This window comes from Hemitrygon akajei, unplaced genomic scaffold, assembly GCF_048418815.1.
Source record: "Hemitrygon akajei unplaced genomic scaffold, sHemAka1.3 Scf000048, whole genome shotgun sequence".
In the NCBI taxonomy this organism is placed as follows: Eukaryota; Metazoa; Chordata; class Chondrichthyes; order Myliobatiformes; family Dasyatidae; genus Hemitrygon; species Hemitrygon akajei.
In genome coordinates, this window is record NW_027331934.1 from 7,318,895 (window position 1) to 7,344,643 (window position 25,749).

The 25,749-nt window shown below is 45.2% G+C and overlaps 1 protein-coding gene and 1 long non-coding RNA gene across 2 annotated transcripts in view; both read right to left on the reverse strand.

Annotated features, from left to right (window-relative positions):
- Positions 1-25,255, reverse strand: part of LOC140720920 (uncharacterized) — a 58,600-nt gene extending 33,345 nt beyond the window's left edge. The window contains exons 1-3 of the long non-coding RNA XR_012097273.1: positions 25,139-25,255; positions 21,244-21,416; positions 19,879-20,043 (exon numbers count right to left, since the gene is read on the reverse strand). This is a non-coding gene — a long non-coding RNA (uncharacterized lncRNA). The remainder of the gene's footprint in view (positions 1-19,878; positions 20,044-21,243; positions 21,417-25,138) is intronic.
- On the reverse strand, positions 1,069-11,346 carry LOC140720882 (uncharacterized). The gene is made up of 2 exons (XM_073035730.1): positions 11,341-11,346; positions 1,069-2,865 (listed from the first exon to the last, which is right to left on the reverse strand). The coding sequence occupies exons 1-2, from the start codon at positions 11,344-11,346 to the stop codon at positions 1,282-1,284; spliced, it is 1,590 nt and encodes a 529-aa protein (XP_072891831.1). The 3' UTR covers positions 1,069-1,281.
- Positions 25,256-25,749: the final 494 nt, after the last annotated feature.

Sequence of the window (25,749 nt, forward strand, 5' to 3'; positions counted from 1 at the left end):
TCCACGTCCCATTCCCATTCTGATATGTTTATCCATGGCCTCCTCTGTCAAAACGAATCCAAACTCAGGTTGGATGAACAACACCTTATATACCAGCTGGGTAGCCTCCAACCTGATGGCATGAACATTGACTTCTCTAACTTTCGTTAATGCCCCTCCTACCCTTCTTACCCCATACCTGACATGTTTAGTTGTCTGCCTGTTCTCCACCTCCCTCTGGTGCTCCCCCCCCCCCGCCTACTTATCCTTCTCCCGAGGCCTCCCATCCCATGATCCTTTCCCTTTTCCAGCTCTGTATCACATTCGCCAATCACCTTTCCAGCTCTCAGCTTCATCCCACCCCCTCAGGTCTTCTCTTATCATTTTGCATTTCACCCTCCCCCAACTACTTTCAAATCTCTTTCTATCTTTCCTTTCAGTTAGTCCTGACGAAGGGTCTTGGCCCGAAACGTCGACAGTACTTCTTATAGATGCTGCCTGGTCTGCAGTGTTCCATCAGCATTTTGTGTGTGTTGTTTGAATTTCCAGCATCTGCAGATTTCCTCATGAGTGTTATGTGTATATATGTGTGTAAATATAACTCCCAAACTATTGAGCTCAGGGCTTGGAGTCTTGAGATGGTAAAGTATTAAAGTTCAGTTCAACCATGGAATACGTGATGAGAGAAAGATATTTGTAATCCAGGGTAAATGTTGAGAGAAGGCAATTATGTCGAATTCCACAGATTCCATGGTGGTAAAATGAGAGAACTGTCACTGTAGATTTTATCCATCATCTTTACAAATGTACATACAAATTATCACCAAAAGTTACTCGTCATAAGGGGTATCATCTTCAAATGAATGACCACACCACAGCCAGGCAAGGGTTAACACATAAGTGGTCTCCACAGGATATCCCTAATCAGATCCACTCCTATGGATCAAATGAGGGGACAACCACACATTCGCTATATGGTGAATTGATAATTAACCCACCCTTATGGGCAAAGGAAACTTCTAAATAGTGACCCTTGGCCACTAGTTCCCTGGTTTTGATCCTTCCATTTTTCCTCCTTCATCTCCACCTGACTCTGAGTGTCTTTGTCCTCGGTTAAAACTAAACAAAGCTGCGAGCAATGTAAACAAGCTGCAAGTCAGACTGATTCGCTTTCTTAATCTCTCTTAAAATGACAGTCCACAGCAAACAAAACCTAGGGATTCATAACAATGGCCACTCCCCATTGCGAACTGACAGGTGTGCCAGTAGGTGCGATGACTGAGTGAATCCCTTCCCACATTCTCAGCAGGTGAACGGCTTCTCCCCAGTGTGAACTCGCTGATGACTCTGCAGGTGCGATGACTGAGTGAATCTCTTCCCACAGACTGAGCAGGTGAACGGCTTCTCCCCAGTGTGAACTCGCTGATGTCTCTGTAGGGTGAATGACTGAGTGAATCCCTTCCCACAGACTGAGCAAGTGAACGGCTTCTCCCCAATGTGAACTCGCTGATGACTCTGTAGGTGAGATGACTGAGTGAATCCCTTCCCACATTCTGAGCAGGTGAATGGCCTCTCCCCAGTGTGAACTCGCTGGTGTCTCTGTAGGTTGTAAGAGTGAGTGAATCTCTTCCCACATTCTGAGCAGGTGAACGGCTTCTCCCCAGTGTGAACTCGCTGGTGACTCTGTAGGGTGGATGACTGAGTGAATCCCTTCCGACAGACTGAGCAGGTGAACGGCTTCTCCCCAGTGTGAACTCGTTGGTGACTCTGTAGGGTGAATGACTGAGTGAATCCCTTCCCACAGACTGAGCAGGTGAACGGCTTCTCCCCAGTGTGTACTGGATGGTGTTTCTGCAGGTCAGATGACTGAGTGAATCCTTTCCCACATTCTGAGCAGGTGAATGGCTTCTCCCCAGTGTGAACTTGCTGATGTCTCTGTAGGGTGGAAGAGTCAGTGAATCTCTTCCCACATTCTGAGCAGGTGAATGGCTTCTCCCCAGTGTGAATTCGCTGGTGTCTCTGTAGGGTGGAAGAGTCAGTGAATCTCTTCCCACATTCTGAACAGGTGAACGGCTTCTCCCCAGTGTGAATTCGCTGGTGTCTCTGTAGGTGGGATAACAGAGTGAAACTCTTCCCACATTCTGAGCAGGTGAATGGCCTCTCCCCAGTGTGAACTCGCTGGTGACTCTTTAGGTTTGATAACTGAGTGAATCTCTTCCCACAGACTGAGCAGGTGAACGGCTTCTCCCCAGTGTGAACTCGGTGATGACTCCGTAAGTCGGATGACCAAGTGAATCCTTTCCCACACACTGAGCAGGTGAACGGCCTCTCCCCAGTGTGAACTCGCTGATGACTCTGTAGGGTGGAAGAGTCAGTGTATCTCTTCCCACATTCTGAGCATGTGAACGGCTTCTCCCCAGAGTGAATTCGCTGGTGTCTCTGTAGAGCGGAAGAGTCAGTGAATCTCTTCCCACATTCTGAGCAGATGAACGGTTTCTCCCCAGTGTGAACTCGCTGGTGACTCTGTAGGTGGGATAACTGAGTGAATGTCTTCCCACAGACTGAGCAGGAGAATGGCTTCTCCTCAGTGTGAACTCGCTGATGTCTCTGTAGGGTGGAAGAGTCAGTGAATCTCTTCCCACATTCTGAGCCGGTGAACGTCTTCTCCCCAGTGTGAACTCGCTGGTGACTCTGTAGGTGGGATAAATGAGTGAATCTCTTCCCACAGACTGAGCAGGTGAACGGCTTCTCCCCAGTGTGAACTTGCTGATGTACCAGTAGGCGGGATGACAGTGTGAATCCCTTTCCACAGTCTGTGCAGGTGAACAGCTTCTCCCCAGTGTGAACTCGCTGATGTACCAGTAGGGTGGATGACTGACTGAATCCCTTCCCACAGACTGAGCAAGTGAATGGCTTCTCCCCAGTGTGAACTCGCTGGTGACTCAGGAGGGTGGATGACCGAGTGAATGTCTTCTCACAGACTGAGCAGGTGAACGGCCGCTCCCTGGTGTGAACTCGCTGGTGAGCCATTAGGTCAGATGACAGAGTGAATCCTTTCCCAGAAATTCAGCAGATGACCAGCCTCTGCCCGATGTGCTGTGAACTGATTGGTGTGTTCACAGGTGGGATGACCGACTGAACCCCTTCTCACACACAGAACAGATGAATGGCGTTGTCCAGTGTGAACTTGCTGATGTACCTTCAATTGTGATAACCGAGTGAATCCATTCCCACTGAGCAGGAGAACGGCCTTTCTCCTGTGCAAAATGATGGTCTTGCCAGTTGGTCAAATGATCGAGTGAATCCCTCCCCACAGTCTGAGCCGGAAGGATGGTTGATTGAATCCCTTGCTCCTTAAATATCTAGACAGAGACAACGAAACTGGTGTGCCATGTTTGAGCTTCCTGGAAATGAATTCCTTCTCGTTTTTAACCTGTAAAAAGATTTACAAAATCCATCAATGGGTGTAGGACAACATTACAGATGAGATTACTTGAGTTGCCAAGGTTTGATCTGGTATCACACTGTTACAATGAGGTTGAAGCCAAGTTGGACAGAGAAATCATCTCCTGACTGGGCAGAGTGCTGGTATCTGGAATGACCATCAATCTCTCTGATGCTCTTCCTGTCTGTATAAGAATGGGGCATTTCTGCCATCTCCAATTTGTGACCTGGCTCAGTTTGACTCTCTCCATTGGTATTATTCCCTGTTCCTGCTGAGCTGCATGGGTGCCTGGCCCCACAGTAACTGAAACAGTCTCACACAAATAGTTTTTCTTGACGTGCAGCTGGGATCTTCTTTTATGTATTATTAACTTAAAGTGCCACAGTTTAAACGCCACCTAAAAATTCCTGCTGAAATGACTGGTTGGTCCTCACAGCTGTCAAAAGGGGTTAGAGTGAATTTTTCTATTATTTCAGGTTGTTGTCACAGTCATAAAAAATTTCAACACAGAAACAGGCCCTTTGGGCCATCTAGTATGTGCTGAACTATTTAAATTGCCCACTCCCACACCTCTACCATCCAGGTACCAACACAAACCTCTTAAATGTTGAAATCGAGCTCACATGCACCACTCGTGCTGGCTGCTCATTCCACACTCGGATAACTGTCTGTGTGAAGAAGTTTCCTCTCATGTTCCCCTTAACATTTCACCTTTCACCCTTAACCCATGGCCTCTGGTTGTCGTCCCACCCAATCTTCGTGGAAAAAGCCAGCTTGCATTAACACTATCTGTGCCTCTCTATCACAATCAAATCTCCCCTCAATCTTCTGCATTCCAAGGAATAAAGTCCTGATTTGTTCAATCTTTCCTTATAACCTAAGTCCTCCAGACATGGCAACATCCTTGTGAATTTTCTCTGAAATCTCTGAACTTCTTTTACATCTTTCCTGTAGGTAGGTGACCAAAACTGCACACAATACTTCAAATTAGGCCTCACCAATGTCTTCTAGAAGTCAACATAACATCCATCTATTGTTATCAGTACTTTGGTTCATGAAGGGCAATGGGCTGAAATCATTCTTTCCATCCCTATCTACCTGTGATACCACTTTCAGTGAATTAAGGACTTGTATTCCCAGGTCCCTTTCTTCTACAACACTCCTCCATGCCCGACCAGTCACTGTGAAAGACCTCCCTTGGTAGGACATACCAAAGTGCAACAACTGACACTGGTCTGCATTAAATTCCATTTTCCATTTCTAAAACCATTTTCCCACCTGATCCAGATCACACTGCAAGCCATGATAGTCTTCTCGCAGTCCGCTAAACCCCCAGTCTTGTTGTCATCCACAAATTTGCTGATCCAGTTAACCACACTATCATCCAGATTACTGATATAGATGACAAACAACAACAGATCCAGCACTGATCCCTGTGGCACACCACTAGACACAGGCCTCCAGTCAGAGAGGCAACCATCGGCTACCACACTCTGGCTTCTCCCAAAGACAGTGTCTCATCCGATTTACTGTCTAATCTTGACTGCTGAGTGACTGAACCTTCTTGACCAACCTCCCATATGAGACTTTGTCAAGTGCCTTGCTGACGTTCATGTAGACAACATCCACTGCCTTGCCTTCATCCACTTCCCTGATAACTTCCTCGAGAGACTCTGAAAGATTGGCTAGAGCCATGCTGTCTATCCTTTATCAGTCCACACCTATCCAAATACTTACAGTATATACTTGGTTCCTGCACACACATTCCAATAACTTTCCCAGTTCTGATGTCAAGCCCACCAACGTATAATTTCCTAGTTCATTTTTACAGCCTTTCTTGAACAGCAGAACAACATTGTCTGTCCTCCAATCCTCCAGTACCTCACCTGTCACTAATGATGATTTAAATATCTGTGCTTATGCCCCAATAATTTCTGCACTTGTCTTCCGCAGGGTCCTAGTGAACAACTTGTCAGGCCCTGGGGATTTATCCATGCTAATTTGCCTTAAGGCAGAAAACACCTCCACCTCTGTAATCTGTACAGGGTCCATGAAGTTGATGCGGCTTTGCCTCACTTCTATAGACTCTGTGTTCATCTCTTGAGTAAATACGGATGCAAAAAAAAATCTCCTGAAGTCTATGTTATCCCTTCATATGGATTACCATTCTGATCTTCCAGAGAATTGTTTTTTTCCCTTGCAATCTTTTTGCTCTTAACAAGTCTGCAGAATCCCTGAGGATTCTCCATCACCTTGTATGCTGGGGCAACCTCATGCCTTTATTTCTTTCATAAGTGTTCACCTGAATTTCCTGTATTTCATAAGGACCCCATTTGTTCCTATCTGCCTATACCTGGTATGCACCTCCTTTTTATTGATTTGGGAGAGGAAAGCCAAAGGGGTGATAGATCTGCATGGTGGGAGGTGGGGGTAAGGAGGGTTAAACTAAAGTTGCAGGGTGAATGGGAGCCTGAATAACAGAACAGATAGTGGAGAGGTTGTGGACACAGATGTTGTTCAGGCCTCAGACAAAGTCAGGAATGAAAAAGTTGAGCTTGGTGCAGTGAATATGCTGAGCCCTGTATATTTCAATACAAGGAGCAGCGTTGGAAAGGTGGATGTGTTCAGGGCATGGATCAACACCTGTAATTAAGATACTAGGATCTGGCAACTGTGGATTGGGACAGGCTGCATTATGGCAAAGGTGTGCTTGGTAAATGGGAGGCCTTCAAAGCAAAATTTTGAAAGTAGTAAGCGGGTATGTCAGAATAAAAGGTAAAGATAGAAACTGTAGGGAAACTTGGATTGCAAGAGATATTGAGACCCTGGTAAAGCACAAAATGGAATTGCATAACAGGGATAGGCAGTCAGTTTCTTATGGATATCAGAAATGCAAGAGAACACATAAGAAATAAATCAGGATGGCTAAAAGATGGCATGAGGTTGCTGTCACAGAAAAGGTGAAGGATAATTCTCAGGGATTCTAGTGATAGATTAAGTGCAAAAGGATTGCAAGGCACAAAGTTGGTCCTCTGGAAGACCGGAATGGCAATCCACGTGTGGAAACAAAGCAGATGGGGGAGATCTTAAATATTTTTCCATCTCTACTTACTCTGGAGATGGACAAAGGGTCTATGGGAGTGTGGAAAAGTGGCATTAACCATTTCAACCCTGGGAAAATAAAAAAACACTCCTCTGGCCACTCACACGCTCAATACCCCTCATCATTTTATACACCAAAAAATGTCTCTAAATATAAACAAGGAAATTATACATTGCACAGTCTACTTTCCATGACTCAGTACATTTACATGGACAGGTGTGTAAAAATGCTACCATCCACCTTATTTTAACCACATCACCCCCTCCCCTGCTCACTACCACTATCAAGCCTTACCACTAGGATATTCCTCCCCACTTGTTCTGTTCCTCTAACTAATGAATCCCCGATCAGCCTTTTGACTTTCCTCTGCCAGGTAACACCCCCCAACAGCTTCTAAAGTGGTCCACCTGTTGTTGTGGGGGATGGCCACTAGAGTACTCTGCGATGGATATTTAACCTCATTCCCCTTCATGACTCTCACCCAGTTTCCTGTGTCCGGCACCTTGGGTGTAACTCACCTCTCTTCATGTTATATCTATCACCCCCTCCAACTGCTGGATGATCTGGAATTCACCCATTTCAAGTTGCAGCTCATTGAAGTGCATGGTTACAAGCTGCACATCTTGTAGGTGAGGGCATCAGGGACACTGGAGGTCTCCCCTCCTTCCCTCCAATACCCCTCTAATTTGTAATAATCTCCCCTCTAATTTGTAATAACCAGTGTGCAGATAAATCTTGTACTGTGCATTTTTTACCCAGTGACAATATGTGCACAGTGACACACTAGCAAATCACGTTCTGATCTCCTCTGGGTTCGATCCAGTTTATCTGCACTCTCACACAACCTACGTAGCAGGCCTGTAATGGGTAATGAAGGATTTTCTCCAAAACTTTTGCACATTGTCCACAGGTGCTAAATTGCTAAATTACGCTTTAAAAAGTCAGATTTCCAAATATCACTCCACTTCTTCCCACTTGCAAACTCTCCAGCAACTTTTGCATCACCACAATGCACGCAGGCATCACCAGTTTCTGTATTCTACATAAATATTCCCCCTGAACCCTCCCCCAATGACTGACGGTGGTGAACTCATTGAATGAAATCCCAATGAGTATGAAGGGAAGGGCAGTTCTCTGTCTCATTGGAGTCTGGCACATTTGTGATGTGAAAGCTACTTGTTTCCCAGGGCAAAGGTGTTTGATATCATTACGTACCCAGAGAGAATGGGACAAAACATGTTCTCACCGGTAGAAAAGTCCAGAGCAAGAGGAGGTAGAGGAAGCAACACACACAAAATACTGGAGGAACTCTGCAATTCAGAGAGCAACTAAGCAGCGGAGTACACAGTCTAGGCATGCTGAAGGGGCTCTGCCTAAACGTTGTCTATTTATTCCTCTCCACAATTGTTGCCTGATCTGTTGATTTCCACCAGTGTTTTGCAGAAATTAACCACCTTTTTTTTCGATCAACCAGTTTCCAAATGCTTCTAATCTTTCACTTTTGACCACATCTTGCTGGTCTTATTCGTCCTCCTCCTCTGGACCCCATCTCTCTGTGAAGCCCCTGACTCAGACTGGCAAATCTTCGGTTTCTGACTCTGCACCATCGAAGATTCACTCGCTAGTCTGCTGTCAGACTTTAGAGGTGCATTGTGTTATGAGACCGCAGGTTCGTTTACTGTGAGTGTCGCTTTAAGTGCCTGAGTGAGGCGGGGCTGTGACATCAGACACACGGAGAGAGAGAACGTCACAACCACAGTGAGCTCATCGTCTTATTCAGCCCGGAGAAAATCATGCAGGAAATTCATGCAGGTGTATAAGATGATGAGAGGCATTGGTCATGTGGATAGCCAGAGGTTTTTTCCCCAGGGCTGAAACAGCTAACACGAGGGGGAATAGGTTTAAGCTGCTTGGAAGTAGGCACAGAGGAGATGTCAGAGCTAACTTTTTTAAGCAAAGAGTGGTGTGTGTGTGGAATGCACCGCCAGTGACGGTGGTAGAGGCGGATACAATAGGGTCTTTTAAGTGACTCTCAGATAGGTACATGGAGCTTAGGAAAATAGGTGGCTATGTGGTAGAGTAATTCTAAGCAGCTTCTAGAGTAAGATACATGGTCGGCACGGCAATGTGGGACAAAGCATCTGTAATGTGTTGTGCATTTATATGTTTCCATGAAATTCATGGGAAATCTCCTATCCCATGGAGTGGTGACTATTTGCAACCTGTCATCTCAGGGAGAGTGAGAGGGGAATGGCAGGGGTAGATTTTCATATTACTGATATGGAACAGAAACATGGGCAGGAACCAGATGGGCTGAGTGGCCTTTCTAGTGTACATTGTGAGTGTGGTAGAGACAGTTAGTACCTGAGACACGGGACTTGATACAGAACTGATTTATCTTTCACAGATCCACAATATTAAACACCAGTCTAGTTTAAGGCTAACATCAGCAGAACGGACTCCTCCAATGCTCAGTGACCAGGGTTCAGTCCTGGGTGCGATGAGCAGCCGCAAGAACTGCAGAATCTGACAGCAACAGTCCCTCATGAACCTGCAGCTGCCTTCAGTCACCGTGATGGTTAAACTTTTAACACAGAGATGATTTGAACTTCCTCCCTGATGTTGGAGCACTCAGACCGAAGATGTAGGGGAGAAGGAAAAAAGAGATAATAAAGTTGTTTGCACCATTAGGGATAAACAGAGAGAAAGGGGTGGAAAGTTTCTTGAATGCATCTATTTTAATGCTAGGAGCAAGGTAAGAAAGGTAGATGAGCTTAGAGTATGGATTGATAATTGGAAATATGATGTTGTATCTATTAGTGAAACATGGTTGCAGGAGGGGTGTGATTGGCAACTAAATATTCCTGGATTTTGTTGCTTCTGGTGTGATAGAATCAGAAGGGCAAGAGGGAGAGGTATTGCAATGCTTGTCCGAGAAAATATTACAGCGGTGCATTGAAAGGATAGATTACAGGGCTCATTTCGGGAGCCTATTTGGGTGGAATTGAGGAATGGGAAAGGTATAGTAACACCTACAGGGGTGTATTATAAACCACCTAATTGGGAGCGAGAATTGGAGGAGGAAATTTGTAAGGAGATAGCCGATATTTGCAGTAAGCACAATGTTGTGATTGTGGGAGATTTTAATTTTCCACACATAGAAACATAGAAAATAGGCGCAGGAGTAGGCCATTAGGCCCTTCAAGCCTGCACCGCCATTCAGTATGATCATGCCTGATCATCCAACTCAGAACCCTGTACCTGCTTTCTCTCCATACCTCTGATCCCTTTAGCCACAAGGGCCATATCTAACTCCCTCTTAAATATAGCCAATGAACTGGCCTCAACTGTTTCCTGTGGCAGAGAATTCCACAGATTCACCACTCTGTGTGTGAAGAAGTTTTTCCTCATCTTGGTCCTAAAAGGCTTCCCCTTTATCCTTAAACTGTGACCCCCTCGTTCTGGACTTCCCCAACATCAGAAACAATCTTCCTGCATCTAGCCTCTCCAATCCCTTTAGAATTTTATACATTTCAATAACATCCCCCCTCAATCTTCTAAATTCCAGTGAGTGTAAACCTAGTCAACCCAGTCTTCCTTCATATGAAAGTCCTGCCATCCCAGGAATCAATCTGTTGAACCTTCTTTGTACTCCCTCTATGACAAGAATGTCTTTCCTCAGATTAGGGGACCAAAACTGCATACAGTACTCCGGCTGTGGTCTCACCAGGGCCTTGTACAACAGCAGTAGAACCTCCCTGCTCCTGTACTCAAATCCTCTTGCTACGAATGCCAACATACCATTTGCCTTTTTCGCTGCCTGCTGTACCTGCATGCCCACTTTCAACGACTGGTGTACAATGACTCCCAGGTCTCATTGCGCCTCCCCTTTTCCTAATCGGCCATTCAGATAATAATCTGTTTTCCTGTTCTTGCAACCAAAGTGAATAACCTCACATTTATCCACATTAAATTGCATCTGCCATGAACTTGCCTACTCACCTAAACTATCCAAGTCACCCTGCATCCTCTTAGCATCCTCAAAGCTAACACTGCCGCCCAGCTTCGTGTCATCCACAAACTTGGAGATGCTGCATTTAATTCCCTCGTCTAAATCATTAATATATATTGTAAACAACTGGGGCCCCAGCACTGATCCTTGCAGTACCCCACTAGTGACTGCCTGCCAATCTGAAAAGGTCCCATTTACTCCCAGTCTTTGCTTCCTGTTTACCAACCAATTCTCTATCCACATCAATAACATACCCCCAATACTGTGTGCTTTAAGTTTCCACACTAATCTCCTGTGTGGGACCTTGTCAAAAGACTTTTGAAAATCCAAATATACCACATCCACTTGTTCTCCCCTATCCATTCTACTAGTTACATCCTCAAAAAATTCTGTAAGATTTGCCAGACATGATTTTCCTTTCAAAAATCCATGCTGACGTTGTCCGATTATTTCACCTCTTTCCAAATGTGCTACTATCACATTTTCACAACCAACTCTAGCATTTTCCCCAACACCGATGTCAGGCTAACCGGTCTATAATTTCCCGGTTTCTCTCTCCCTCATTTTTTAAAAAAGTGAGGTCACATTAGCCACCCTCCAATCCTCAGGATCTAATCCAGAATCTAAGGAGTTTTGAAAAATTATCACTAATACATCCACTATTTCTTGGGCTAATTTCTTAAGCACTCTGGGATGCAGACCATCTTGCCCTGGGGATTTATCTGCCTTTAATCCCTTCAATTTACCTAACACCACTTCCATACTAGCATGCATTTCCCTCAGTTCCTCCATCTCACTCACCCTCATTCCCTTACTATTTCCAGAAGATTATTTATGTCCTCCTCAGTGAAGACAGAACTGAAGTAGTTATTGAATTGGTCTGCCATGTCCTTGTTCCCTATGACCAATTCACCTGTTTCTAACTGTAAGGGACCTACATTTGTCTTAACCAATCTTTTTCTTTTCGTTATCTATAAAAGCTTTTACAGTCAGTTTTTATGTTCCCTGCCAGCTTTCTCTCATAACCTTTTTTCCCTTTCCTAATTAATCCCATTGTCCTCCTCTGCTGGACTCTGAATTTCTCCCAGTCCTCAGGTGTGCCATTTTTTCTGGCTAATTTGTATGTTTCTTCTTTGGACTTGATACTATCCCTAGTTTCCCCTGTCAGCCATGGGTGTACTACCTTCCCTGGTTTATTCTTTTGCCAAACTGGGATGAACACTTGTTGTAGTTCATCCATGCAATCTTTAAATGCTTGCCATTGCATATGAATGTTGAGGAACCAACTAGAGAGCAGGCCATTCCACATTGGGTATTGAGCAAAGAGGAAGGGTTAGTTAGCAATCTTGTCATGCGAGGCCCCTTGGGCAAGAGTGACCATAATATGGTGGAATTCTTCATTAAGATGGAGAGTGACATAGTTAATTCAGAAACAAAGGTTCTGAACTTAAAGAAGGGTAACTTTAAAAGTATGAGACGTGAATTAGCTAAGATAGACTGGCAAATGATACTTAAAGGGTTTACGGTGGATATGCAATGGCAAGCATTTAAAGATCGCATAGATGAACTACAACAATTGTTCATCCCAGTTTGGCAAAAGAATAAACCAGGGAAGGTAGTGCACCCGTGGCTGACAAGGGAAATTAGGGATAGTATCAAGTCCAAAGAAGAAACATATAAATTAGCAAAAAAAAGCGGCACACCTGAGGACTGGGAGAAATTCAGAGACCAGCAGAGGAGGACAATGGGCTGAATTAGGAAAGGGAAAAATGATTATGAGAGAAAGCTGGCAGGGAACATAAAAACTGACTGTAAGAGCTTTTACAGACATGTGAAAAGAAAAAGATTGGTTAAGACAAATGTAAGGACCTTTACAGCCAGAAACAGGTGAATTGATCATAGGGAACAAAGACATGGCAGACCAATTGAATAACTACTTTGGTTCTGTCTTCACGAAGGAGGACATAAATAACCCTCTGGAAATAGTAAGGGACCAAGGGTCTAGTGAGATGGAGGAACAGAGGGTAATACATGTTAGTAGGGAGTGGTGTTAGGTAAATTGAAGGGATTAAAGGCAGATAAATCCCCAGGGCCAGATGGTCTGCATTCCAGAGTAGCCCAAGAAATAGTGGATGCATTAGTGATAATTTTTCAAAACTCCTTAGATTCTGGATTAGTTCCTGAGAATTGGAGGGTGGCTAATGTAACCCCACTTTTTAAAAAAGGAGGGAGAGAAAAACCGGGGAATTATAGACCAGTTAGTCTGTCGTCGGTGGTGGGGAAAATGCTAGAGTCGGTTATCAAAGATGTGATAACAGCACATTTGGAAAGAGGTGAAATCATCGGACAAAGTCAGCATGGATTTGTGAAAGGAAAATCATGTCTGATTAATCTTATAGAATTTTTTGAAGATGTAACCAGTAGAGTGGATATGGGAGAGCCAGTAGATGTGGTATATTTAGATTTTCAAAAGGCTTTTGACAAGGTCCCACACAGGAGATTAGTGTAGAAACTTAAAGCACACAGTATTGGGGGTATGGTATTGATGTGGATAGAGAACTGGTTGGCAGACAGGAAGCAAAGAGTGGGAGTAAACGGGACCTTTTCAGAATGGCAGGCAGTGACTAGTGGGGTACCGCAAGACTCAGTGCTGGGACCCCAGTTGTTTACAATATATATTAATGATTTAGATGAGGGAATTAAATGCAGCATCTCCAAGTTTGCGGATGACACAAAGCTGGGCGGCGGTGTTAGCTGTGAGGAGGATGCTAAGAGGATGCAGGGTGACTTGGATAGGTTAGGTGAGTGGGCAAATTCATGGCAGATGCAATTTAATGTGGATAAATATAAGGTTATCCATTTTGGTTGCAAGAACAGGAAAACAGATTATTATCTGAACGGTAGCCGATTAGGAAAAGGGGAGGTGCAATGAGACCTGGGTGTCATTGTACACCAGTCATTGAAGGGAGGCATGCAGGTACAGCAGGCGGTGAAAAAGGCGAAAGGTATGCCAGCATTCATAGCAAAAGGATTTGAGTACAGGAGCAGGGAGTTTCTACTGCAGTTGTACAAGGCCTTGGTGAGACCGCACCTAGAGCATTGTGTGCAGTTTTGGTCCCCTAATCTGAGGAAAGACATTCTTGCCATAGAGGGAGTACAGAGAAGGTTCACCAGATTGATTCCTGGGATGGCAGGACTTTCATATGAAGAAAGACTGGATCGACTAAGCTTATACTCACTGGAATTTAGAAGATTGATGGGGGATCTTATTGAAACGTATAAAATTCTAAAGGGATTGGACAGGCTAGATGCAGGAAGATTGTTTCTGATGTTGGGGGAGTCCAGAACGAGGGGTCACAGTTTAAGGATAAAGGGGAAGACTTTTAGGACCGAGATGAGGAAAAACTTCTTCACACACAGAGTGGTGAATCTGTGGAATTCTCTGCCACAGGAAACAGTTGAGGCCAGTTCTTTGGCTATATTTAAGAGGGAGTTAGATATGGCCTTTGTGGCTAACGGGATCAGGGGTATGGAGAGAAAACAGGTACAGGGTTCTGAGTTGGATGATCAGCCATGATCATACTGAATGGCGGTGCAGGCTCGAAGGGCCGAATGGCCTACACCTGCACCTATTTTCTATGTTTCTGTCCACTGTCAACCCTTTAAATATCATTTGCCAGTCTGTCTTAGCTAATTCACATCTCATATCTTCAAAGTTGCCCTTCTTTAAGTTCAGAACATTTGGTTCTGAATTAACTATGTCAATCTCCATCTTAATGAAGAATTCCACCATATTATGGTCACTCTTACACAAGGGGCCTCGCATGACAAGATTGCTAATTAACCCTTCCTCATTGCTCAATACCCAGTCTAGAATGGCCTGCTCTCTAGTTGGTTCCTCGACATGTTGGTTCAGAAAACCATCCCGCACACGTTCTCAGAAATCCTCTTCCTCAGCACCCTTACCAATTTGATTCACCCAATCTAAATGTAGATTGAAGTCACCCATTACAACTGCTGTTCCTTTTTTGCACGCATTTCTAATTTCCTGTTTAATGCCATCCCCAACTTCACTACTACTGTTAGGTGGCCTGTACACAACTCCCACCAGCGTTTTATGCCCCTTAGTGTTACGCAGCTCTACCCATATCGATTGCACATCCTCCAGGCTAATGTCCTTCCTTTCTATTGCGTTAATCTCTTCTCTAACCAGCAAAGCTACCCCACCTCCTTTTCTTTCCTGTCTATCCCTCCTGAATATTGAATATCCCTGGATGTTGAGCTCCTATCCTTGGTCACCCTAGAGCCATGTCTCTGTGATTCCAACTATATCATATTCATTAATAACTATCTGCACATTCAAATCATCCATCTTATTACGAATGCCCCTTGCATTGACACACAAAGCCTTCAGGCTTGTTTTTACAACACTCTTAGCCCTTATACAATTATGTTGAAAAGTGGCCCTTTTTGATTTTTGCCCTGGATTTGACTGCCTGCCACTTTTACTTTTCACCTTACTACTTTTTGCTTCTACTCTCATTTTGCACCCCTCTGTCTCTCTGCACTCGTTCCTATCCCCCTGCCACATTAGTTTAAATCCTCCCGAACAGCAGTAGCAAACGCTCCCCCTAGGACTAGGAGGAGGGACAGCCCTCAGTGAATCCTGTGTATGCTCCCTGGAAGCCTCAAGAAATGATAGTGATCATGAATCAGGCCCCAGATAGAAAAGAAAAACCAGCACAGTTTGCTCAGTGTGTCCACAGTACTGTACAAATGTTTAATGCGACTCTGCAAGATTTATTCGGTCTCTCCTGCATGATTCTCTCAGCTGATGAGGGGTGGAAATGGAAGGCAGAATTGAGATACCAAACCTATCAGGAGTTACAGATGGGAAAACATAATGAGAATGAACAGATGGACCAGATCATTCAAGCCTTGGAAAGGGCTCTCCAGCAACCTGTAAACATCACTAAAGTACCTGAATGCAAACCTAAGCCTGGGGAATTGGGACCAGACTATTGAGAGCGATTTGTGGCCTGCTACGGCACCTTCGCAGGAGACCAAGACTTTAATGATGGGAATCTGTCCCCCCAGTTCAATGCCCTACTGCTCCAATGCTTAGCAACTAAGTTCGCCAACATGATTAAAACAAATAATATGGATTGGACTGACAATGACCGAAATCTAATGCGACGAGCTTTGACATATCATTAGGACCCAACTTTCGAATCTCGATCAACCCCGAAGGGAACTAATATTAAAGGTGAATATGCTCAGCTGGAAGAAGGATGCGAGCAGGCTATATCTGAGGAACAGAAATGGGAACAAAAACCTACCAAGGGACAGGTGGGGACAACAACCCGTTTAGAAATTGACAAGAAGATGCTTCCAACCATGAGTGCCAACCGTCAGGAAGAGCCCAATGTAATATTGCAAGTTGCTGGAAATCCAGTTCCATTTATGATTGATATGAGGGCAACCACAACCAGTCTCGATCAGGAAATAGTATCGGAAAAGTGATTCCAGCTATCAGATGCTACAATCACTCTGTCTGGGTTCGAAGGCATGGAAGGTTCGTATTCACGTACCCAGCCACCGCAGGTGGAATTCCAGGGGAACCAATGTGTGGTTTCATTTACAGTCACCACCAGACGGGGGTGTAATCTTGCAGGGAGAGACTTGCTCTGTCTGTTGGAAGTCGAGATTCTTTGCACAGACAATGCTGTCACCCTTGACAGGTGAACAACCGACAGCTTCCCCAGTTTCCGACCCCCAAGTGGAGGGCACTTAGTTTGGACTCCACTCCTTCTGCCAGCAGCCGACCCTCATGTGACTCTGTGCTTTGACCCTACGGGGTGCGCCACTGAGGAAAGCCAATATTATGCACCCCTCGATGGACAGAAGTTCCCAGTCACGATGATTAGACAGGTTAAAGGAAGAGACGGTTTTGCATTACTGGCCGAATTTCCAGATTTCCTTTGGCAACAGACAGAACTGGTAGTTCCCCATACCACCATTAGGGTTTGCACTGGGTTCAAGCCAAAGAGCCCAGGGTTCCTGGCCTAAACCCTAACGAAACAAGCCTCCAGCACCGAGGGAGACTGGCAAGACGTTGCCGTGGGTCTAGTCTAATACGGGAAGGAGTCTGAGGTGAAGACGGGATATCTGGTAAGACAACCTTTTAATATTGACCGATCCCAAGACGCTGTACCCCATCTCTGTGCAATTTCAGGCCAAGAAGTCTGTCGCACCAACTGCCCCTGTCTGGATCACCAGATAGCAATATCCCCTCAATCCCGAGGCAACGTTTTATGAGGATGGAAACTCTTTTGTGGATCCAGCAGGATAACAATATTCTGACTATGCAATAATGATGGACGGTGAAGTAATTGAGCAGGCCTCTTTTGAAGCAGCTGTCTCCGCCCAGAAGGCTGAGCTGTTTGCTCTGACTCGTGCCTGTATCCCAGCAACAGACTAAAGTGGGAACGTTTACACAGACTCCCGTTATGCATTTGGAATTGTACATGACTATGGGGCTCTCTGGGAACGTGGGGATTCCTGACTTCCTCTGGCCACCCCATTAGTAATGCCACCATTGTAAACAACTTACTCACTGCTCTACAGCTACCTCGAGTTTTGTTCTTCTCAGGGGTCGCCTCTGAGGAGGAGCACAAACTGTGGTCCCAGATGGGGTGCCAGAAAGACCCCGACCTGGGTTTTTGGATCACCTAGCGGGACAGGTTTGTGTTCCTACACAGTTTTTACCAATATTGGTCGATTATATACATAATTGTATGCACATGGGAAAGGAGGGAATAGTTGGTAACCTGTACCCTGCACACCGGGTACGACTCCCTTGCCAGGTGGACCTTTTTGTGTCTACAGGTTGATTTTATTGAATTGCCTAGAGTACATTGCTATAGATGCTGCTTAGATATTATAGATGTGTTTAGTAGATGGGTTGAAGCTGTTCCAACTACCAATAATACTGCTGTGACTGTTGTGAAGGTATTATTATGGGAAATACTTCCCGGGTACGGCCTGGCAGAGATGCTGAGCTCTGACAATGACCCACACTTCGTGATGAAGGTAAACAAAGGCGTACGTAACAAACTAGCTATCAAGCAACAATTCCACTGTGTACACCACCCATGGGCCGCTGGCACAGTGCAGAGAGCCAATGGCATTCTGAAGAGTAAACTGGCCAATCTAACAGTGGAGACTGGACTCGGTTGAAGGTCCTACCGTCACCCAGTTCCACATGAGGGTTACCCGACAGGGGAAAACAGGGTTGTCACCAGCTGAAATCATTTATGGATGGTCCATGGAAACACCCTGGGGACTAAGACCTTGTGTATCATTGCTCCCAGAAAGTCTACCAGCAAAATTGGATATTCATACGCGAGGGGAAGACATGGGTAAATATATATGCCAACTAACCAAGATTTTCCAAGCATACATTCACAGGTATGACAGGCTTACAAGGAAGAGAACTACTCCGCACCATGGAACCTGGGATTTTTTTTCCTGATGAAGAACTGGAATTAAGGGAATCTTGGACCTCGGAGGAGAGGACCATATCAGGTGTTACCGACCATTCCCACGGCTGTGAAACTGAAGGGGCAATCTCGGTGGATACATCATTAGGCGCCAAACATGTTACTGAAGGAACTGTGCAGAAGGTCTCTCTCGGACTAATGGAAAATGTATTGGTTGTTAGTGGTGTTCATGTTTATGTCTTTGAGAGGGCTCACCCCAGCATCCGGGGGCCCCTATGTTAACACATTTCTGTCTTTCTGTCATACCTATGCCAAACAGGTAGAACTAGGGGCCTGCTGGGTTTGTGCTGAAATTCCACAGCATGGTAAAACTATGGTTCCAATGTCAGTAATCCTGCTCAACCAGAGTGAGGAACTCTCAGCCTGGGCTTTCTCAAATAACATCTGGGGAAGTGAGATGAGGACCTGTGGTCCAGACAGAGATGACTGTGGCTGTCAGTGTTTTGAGGGATGGTGTCTCAGGCGCCCATCAAACGGAACTTCCTGTACTGGGAAACATGCATCCTAGCCAGAACCGCAGGTGCCCAGCAGTCGAGAGGAACAACTGAGACTGATTGATTTTGGATGATTACTTTTCTCTCCTATGGAGTAGCCAGGAATTCACGAGAGATCATCAATTTGGCTACAGCACTTGAGGAGCTGGCCACAACACTGCAAGGGCCCTGACAGAAACACAGGCCCAAGTAACAGAAATATCCACTGAAATGATAGCAATCTGGCAAACAGTCATACAGAATCGTACAGCTTTAGAGTTTATCCCAGCTGAGAAATAGGGAACCTGTGCTGTTATTGACACAGAATGCTGCACGTATATCCCTGATGAATCTACTAACATTACACCCCTCTCCGAGCACACTGCAAAGGAGATTGACAGCATCAAGAAAGTAGGGCAGGATTTACACGGGTTCACCGAAGGGTCGAAATGGTGATCTTTGAAGGCCTGTTTGGTAATATGTGGGGCATGATACTGCATTATGTCCTGATAGTTGTACATATCTTTGTTACAATTACTGTTGTACACTGTCTTTACCCACTGATAAGTCAAAAGTAAAAAGTTACTGCGTTGTTGATAATGTAATGATCAAAAGGAGGGAAGGATAAAGTCTGTAAAATGGTTAACACGTCGTTAAACAATAGCAGCCTGTTTTTCTGAAAGAAACTGCTGATGATCAACCAATGTGCTGAGCCATGTTTCTTCTTGCGGGTAGCTAGCTAGGGTTTCAAGATGCCTATCTCGTTGCGCATTCACATGTAGAGATAGGACAGCTTCAGTCTGTTCTGTTTGTGTAAACCATTATGACTATTTTGTAGTTTGTCTTTAGGGGCTCCAGCCTGTCATGTAGTAAATATCTTTGGCTCCAGCCTGTCATGTAGTAAATATCTTTGGCTCCAGCCTGTCTTGTGTGGGGGTATCTGGATGGATATATCTGTGGTGCAAGGGGAATTGTTAGTCAGTTAGTGGATTGGGTGGGAACAGTCACAGACTGGTCCTGTTTGAGCAACTAACTAAATAAGCCCCGGGTGCTTGGAATAAAGAGTTTGTACTGTACGGTCTCTGAGTAACTTTATCCAGATTCGACTTCCACAGAATGGGAGTGGTTTTAAAGGGCTGGGTTGCTGGAAGCTCATTACCAGACCTGGAGTGATTGCAACTGGGTCTGACAGAGGCATAACTGGTTGTTCTAGGCACATTCAGTCTCACTGCAACTATATCCCACCTTCCCTTATACAGGTATGTAATGTCTAAAGGACCAATGTTTGAGTAAATGAGACTCACCAAACTTTCTCTTGACTGAATCAATGGAATCTCCAAGTCTCTTGAGGCAGAGCTGTTCTCTCCAGTTAATGCTCTCAGTCCTCAGGCTGGTTCACTTGTTGCTGTTCCCTCGTCTTCAGCCGTGGTTTGCTTCTAGTTGGGGTTTTTCTTCCAATAAACCTCTAACTTTAACCAGAGAGACAATGAAGCACAATAACAATAAAAAGGAGAACCAAACATTTCTAGTTAATGTTACTACGAACAAAACGTTAAAGGCTGATATAATGATCTCAGTAAACATTTTTTTATTGTCACTCACACATCAGAAAACAATATGGGATAAGGAGGAGCCATCATTCAGTCAGAAACAGAATTAGGTGATTCGATCCAGCTGGTCTGCACCACCATTTAACCACAGCTGATTTTCATTCCAACACCATATTCCTGCCTTCCTCCTGTAACCCTGAACTACTCAGCAATCAGGAATATGTTAATCTCTGTCATAAATATACCCAAATGGCTGCTTCAACCAACCTCTGTGGCAACAAATTCCACAGATCAGATATCTTCTGGCCAAATTTTTTTCTCCACTCAGTTTTAAAGGGAAACTTCTTTATTCTGAGACTGTGCTGTCAGATCACAGTCTAATGGAAACATCCTCTCCATGTCCACTGCATCCAGGCTTTTCAGCATTTGGTAGGTTTACTTAACCAAACATCCCCCACCACCCCCATCGTCCCTCTGAACTCCATTGAGCACAGGTCCAAAACAATCAAATGCTCCTCATACATAACACCGAACATTCTTGAGATTATTCTTGTAAACCTTGTTCACAACAACTGTACTGAACACATTTCTAGGAATAACAAACTAATTGGCACCAGGGTAATTTTCAGGGAAAAGTTGTGGTTACTTTATTGTTCAACTATCACAGAGTGAGCCATTTCCACTTCCACATTAAAACCGGTACATTTCAGGAAACATAAACCAATCCAGAGTGAATGTAATGAAAAGAAATTGGAATTACCAAACTGCTCAGCATGTAAGGAACAGCTGTGGGGAGAGGAACAATCTGTACAATTCAGGTTAATAACATTTTGTCAGGATGACTTCAAACATTTTCAGTTTTTAGTGCAGATCTCCAGCAACTTGAGATTCTGCCCGATTTCCACCACTTTATCCAGATTTGACTTCCACAAAATGCAAGTGATTTTAAAGGGCTGGGCTGCTGGAAGCACATTACCAGACCTGGAGTGCTTGCAACTGTGCCTGACAGAGGCATAAATGGTTCTTCTGGGCACATTCAGTCTCACCAACTATTTCCTACCTTCTATTGTACAGGTATGTAATGTATAAAGGACCAGTGTTTGAGTAAATGAGACTCACCAAACTTCCTCCTCACTGACTTACTGGGAACTCCAAGTCAGCTGATTCAGAGTTCTTCTCTCCAGTTGATGCCCTCAATCCTCGGGCCAGTTCACTTTTTGCTGTTCCCACATCTTAAGTCATGGTTTGCTTCCAGTTGGGGTTTTTCTTCCAATAAACCTCTCACCACAGGTCTAACATTAACCAGAGAGATAATGAAGCACATTAACAATGAAAAGGAGAACCAAACATTTCTGCTTAATGTTACTAAGAACAAAACTCACTGAAATTTAATCGTTGAAGCCAAATATAATAATCTCAGTGAACAATCTTTTATTGTCCCTCACACATCACAAAACAATATGGGATAAGAAGGAGCCATCATTCTGTCATGGTAATACATAAGACACAGGAACAGGATTAGGTGATTTGATCCATCTGGGCTTAAAACGTGCAGGAGCAATGTGTGGTTAAGTGCCATGCTCAAGGCTACAACGCACTGCCTGGCCTGAGGCTCAAACTCATGACCTTCAGATTGCTTAACCACTCGGCCACATGCACATCACAGAAACCAGTCTCCCCCCTAGACTTCCCAGTCCCTTGGTAAAGCAGGCAGTGAAATCAAAGATCCCCAAAACCTGGGACGTTCTCCTTTCTCACCCACCCCAGTCCGGGAGAAGACACAACAGCCAGAAAGCTCAACTGCAAATGTGAGCAGCCTCAGGAAACGAGGCGAGTTGGGGGAAGTTAACGAGACTCAGTGACCAACATCAGATTCCCCAACACAACATACAGGAAGCATCCTGACCCAGCCAGGGACTCTGAGCACACACCACGTCATCTTGCATCACAAAGTGAAGGGTAGGGAAGATTGACAGTAAACTGCCTCACGTGATCTGTTGGTGGGTCTCCCATTTCAACTCTGCAGAAATAGACAGCCCAGGCTCCAGGTTTGGATCATTCAATGCAGATTAAGTGAAGTCTACACATTTTTGACCAGCCCGGATAATCGGAAAATAAATGAGTAATTGGTCCTCAGTTCGGGGCTCACGGCCCACATTGGATCTCCCTGCTTGGGATCGGTCTCAATACTCACCGATGGGAACGCAATATCTTCGGCCCACAGACAGTGATCCCGACCCCTGGCTCCCCCACCCAGGAGGTGAGGACCCTTCCCTCGATCCCACAGGTGATGCACTTCAGCACTGAGCGGAAAAGAAAACACCGCCCGGCCGGAGACAGTGAACATGCGCGAAGTGAGTGTCACATCATCCGGAGGGCAGGGCCTCGGAAACAGATGCACAGGTGCTGCCCATCTGCTGTTAAATGGGAGGGGCAAACGGGATCACGTGACCAGTCGGGTCTCCCACCCCAGGCAGAGTTTTCCAGCTACCCACCATTCTGTGTAAAGAAACAAACTTGCTGCTTACATCTCCTCTCACCATAAATATATTAGACATTTCAACCCCCAGGAAAAATAGATTGTCTGTCCACTCAGAATCAGAATCAGGTTTATTATCACCGGTGTGTGTCATGAAATTTGAAAACTGTGCAGCAGCAGTTCAATGCAATACATATTACAGAAGGAAAAAAAACCAAAATAAAATAATAAAAATAAACAACTAAATCATTTACAGTGTATCTGGGACCCTTACTCTTTGTGATTTTGATAAATGACCTGGATGAGGAAGTGGGGGGATGCGTTAGCAAGTTTGCTGATGAAACAAAGGTTGGGGGAGTTGTGGATAGTGTCAGAGGTTACAGTGGGACATGGATAGGATGCAAAAATGGGCTGAAAAGTGGCAGATGGAGTTCAACCAAGATACGTGTGAAGTGGTTCATTTTGTTAGGTCAAACATGATGGCAGAATATAACATTAATGGTAAGACTCTTGGCAGTGTGGAGAATCAGAGGGATCCTGGAGTCCCAGTCCATAGGACACTCAAAGTTGCTACGCAGGTTGACTCTGTGGTTAAGAAGGCATATGATACATTGACCTTCATCAATCGTAGGATTGAATTTAGGAGCCGAGAGGTAATGTTGCAGCTATATGTGATGCTGGTCACACCCCAACGTGCACAATTCTGGTTGCCTCACTACACGAAGCATGTGGAAACCATAGAAATGGTGCAGAGGATATTTACACAGATGTTGCCTGGATTGGGGAGCATGCCTTATTGGAATAGTTTGAGAAATCTCGGCCTTTTCTACTTGGAGCAACAGAGGATGAGAGGTGACCTGATAGAGGTGTATAAGATGATGAGAGGCATTGATCGTGTGGATAGTCAGAGACTTTTTCCCAGGTCTGAAATGGTTATGAAAAGCCAGCACAGGTTTAAGGTGCTGGGGAGTAGTTGCAGAGGAAATGTTACAGATAAGTTTTTTTACTCAGAGAGTGGTGAGTGTGTGGAATTGGCTACCGGCAACGGTGGTGGAGGGGGGTAGAATATGGTGTTTTGGATAGGTACCTGGAGACACTGGAGAAAAGTAAAGAAATACTAGCTTAGAAAAATAGAGGGCTATGGGTAACCATAGTAATTCCTAAGGTAGGGACATGTTGGCACAACTCTGTGGGCCGAAGGGCTTGTATTGTGCTGTAGGTTTTCTATGTTTCTGTGAATAAATTAAAAATCGTGCAACAAACAGAAATACTATATATTTTAAATGTGAGGTAGTGTTCAAGGGTTCAATATCCATTTAGCAATCGGATGGCAGAGGGGAAGAAACTGTTCCTGAATCACTGAGTGTGAGCCTTCAGACTTCTGCACCTCCTTACCTGCTGGTAACATTGAGAAAACCACATGCCCTGGGTGCTGGAGGTCCTTGCTAATGGACGCTGCCTTTCTGAGACATGGCTTCTAATCCTCTGGTAATCTTATAAACGTCTATCCAGTCTCACCCCAGGTGGCACGGCTCCGGAGAAAACAACACAATTTTGTCCAACCTCCCGTTATAGCTCAGGCCCTCTAATCCAGGCAATATCCTGGTAAACCTTTTCTGCGCCCTCTCCAAAGCCCCGACATCATTCCGAGAATGGGGGCGACCAGAACTGTGTGAAACACTCCAGATGTGGTCTAACTAGTTTTATAAATCTTCAACACAACTTCCCGACTTTTGAACTCAATGCTTCAACTGATAAAGACAACCATGCCATTTGCCTTCTTAACCACCCGATCAGTCTGTGCAGTCTCTTTCGGGGAGCGATGAACTTGGAGTCTAAGATCGCTCTGATTATCAACACTGTTCAGGGTTTTGCATTTAACAGTGTACTGTCGCATACATTCGACCTACCGAGCTGCCAAGATGATCATCACTAATCAAATCTCACTGAGATTTCTCAGGTCCTGTTGAATTTATTGCCAAGTGCACAAGTACGGGAAGTTACAGGTACAGAGAAACACTGACTTGTAGCAGCATCACAGGCAAGTACATTCAGATAACACACGGGACACAAATTATACAATTCTTTGTCAGTAGCAATTCAGAAACATGTTTTACTTCCTCCGGCTAATAGGACCAGAACAACAGGGGCTGAGCGGCGGCTCATCTCAGACGGTTCGGTGTGAAGGTCTCACAACCCGGACCGACCCCGGCAGATTCTGTGAAGGAAGCGAGGCGAGGCCGCCAGTTCGGGAAAGTTCATCCCCTCCCCCTTCAGGTTTCACCGATCACCTTGTCTTTCTCTCTCCCTTCCCCACCCCCACCTTTGATTCTCCAGTCCTGCCGAAGGGTTTCGGCCGGTAATGTCGACTGTACTCTTTTCCTGGATTCTGCTCGGTCTGCTGAGTTCCTCCAGCATTTTGTGCGCGTTGCTCGCATTTCCAGCATCTGCAGATTTTCTCTTGTTTGAGTTCGGGAAAGTTAACTCACTACTCAACGTCAAACCTCCCCGCTCGGGACCGGCTTCAATACTCACCGAAGGGAAATTGTAGGTGTTGCGCCGCAGAGAATAATCCGTCTCTGGCTCCCCGTCCAAGGGGGCGAGGACCCCCTCCCGATCCCGAACCTGGACCCACCGCTGACCCACTTCCACAAAGAACGAAAAAACATCACTGTCGGGCTCGGGCCTGTGAGCATGCGCAATGTGCTTCTTTTGCGTCACAGGCGGTGGGCGGGGCCACGGAAACAAACCCGCAAAAGCGGCCGATCTGCGTTAAAACATGATCACGTTTCGCTGGAGGGTCTCCCATGTGACTGGTGACTGCTCCCACCGCCGCATTTTCCACATTATTTCATTATTTCCCTATATCATTTCCATACGTATTTAGATTTTCCTTCCATATCTTCCCCGATCCCTTTCCCTCCAGCCCCAGGTCACAGAGTTCTCAGAGTTATAGTTTTGATTCACTTCCCATCCCGACACACAATTCAGACCCACACAGAAAATGAGCAGGTTTCTTTTAAATCAGTCAACACACACAAAATGCTGGTGGAACGCAGTAGGTCAGACAGCATCTATAGGGAGAAGCACTGTCGACGCTTCGGGCCGAGACCCTTCGACAGTCCTGAAACGTTCCGAAACGTGGA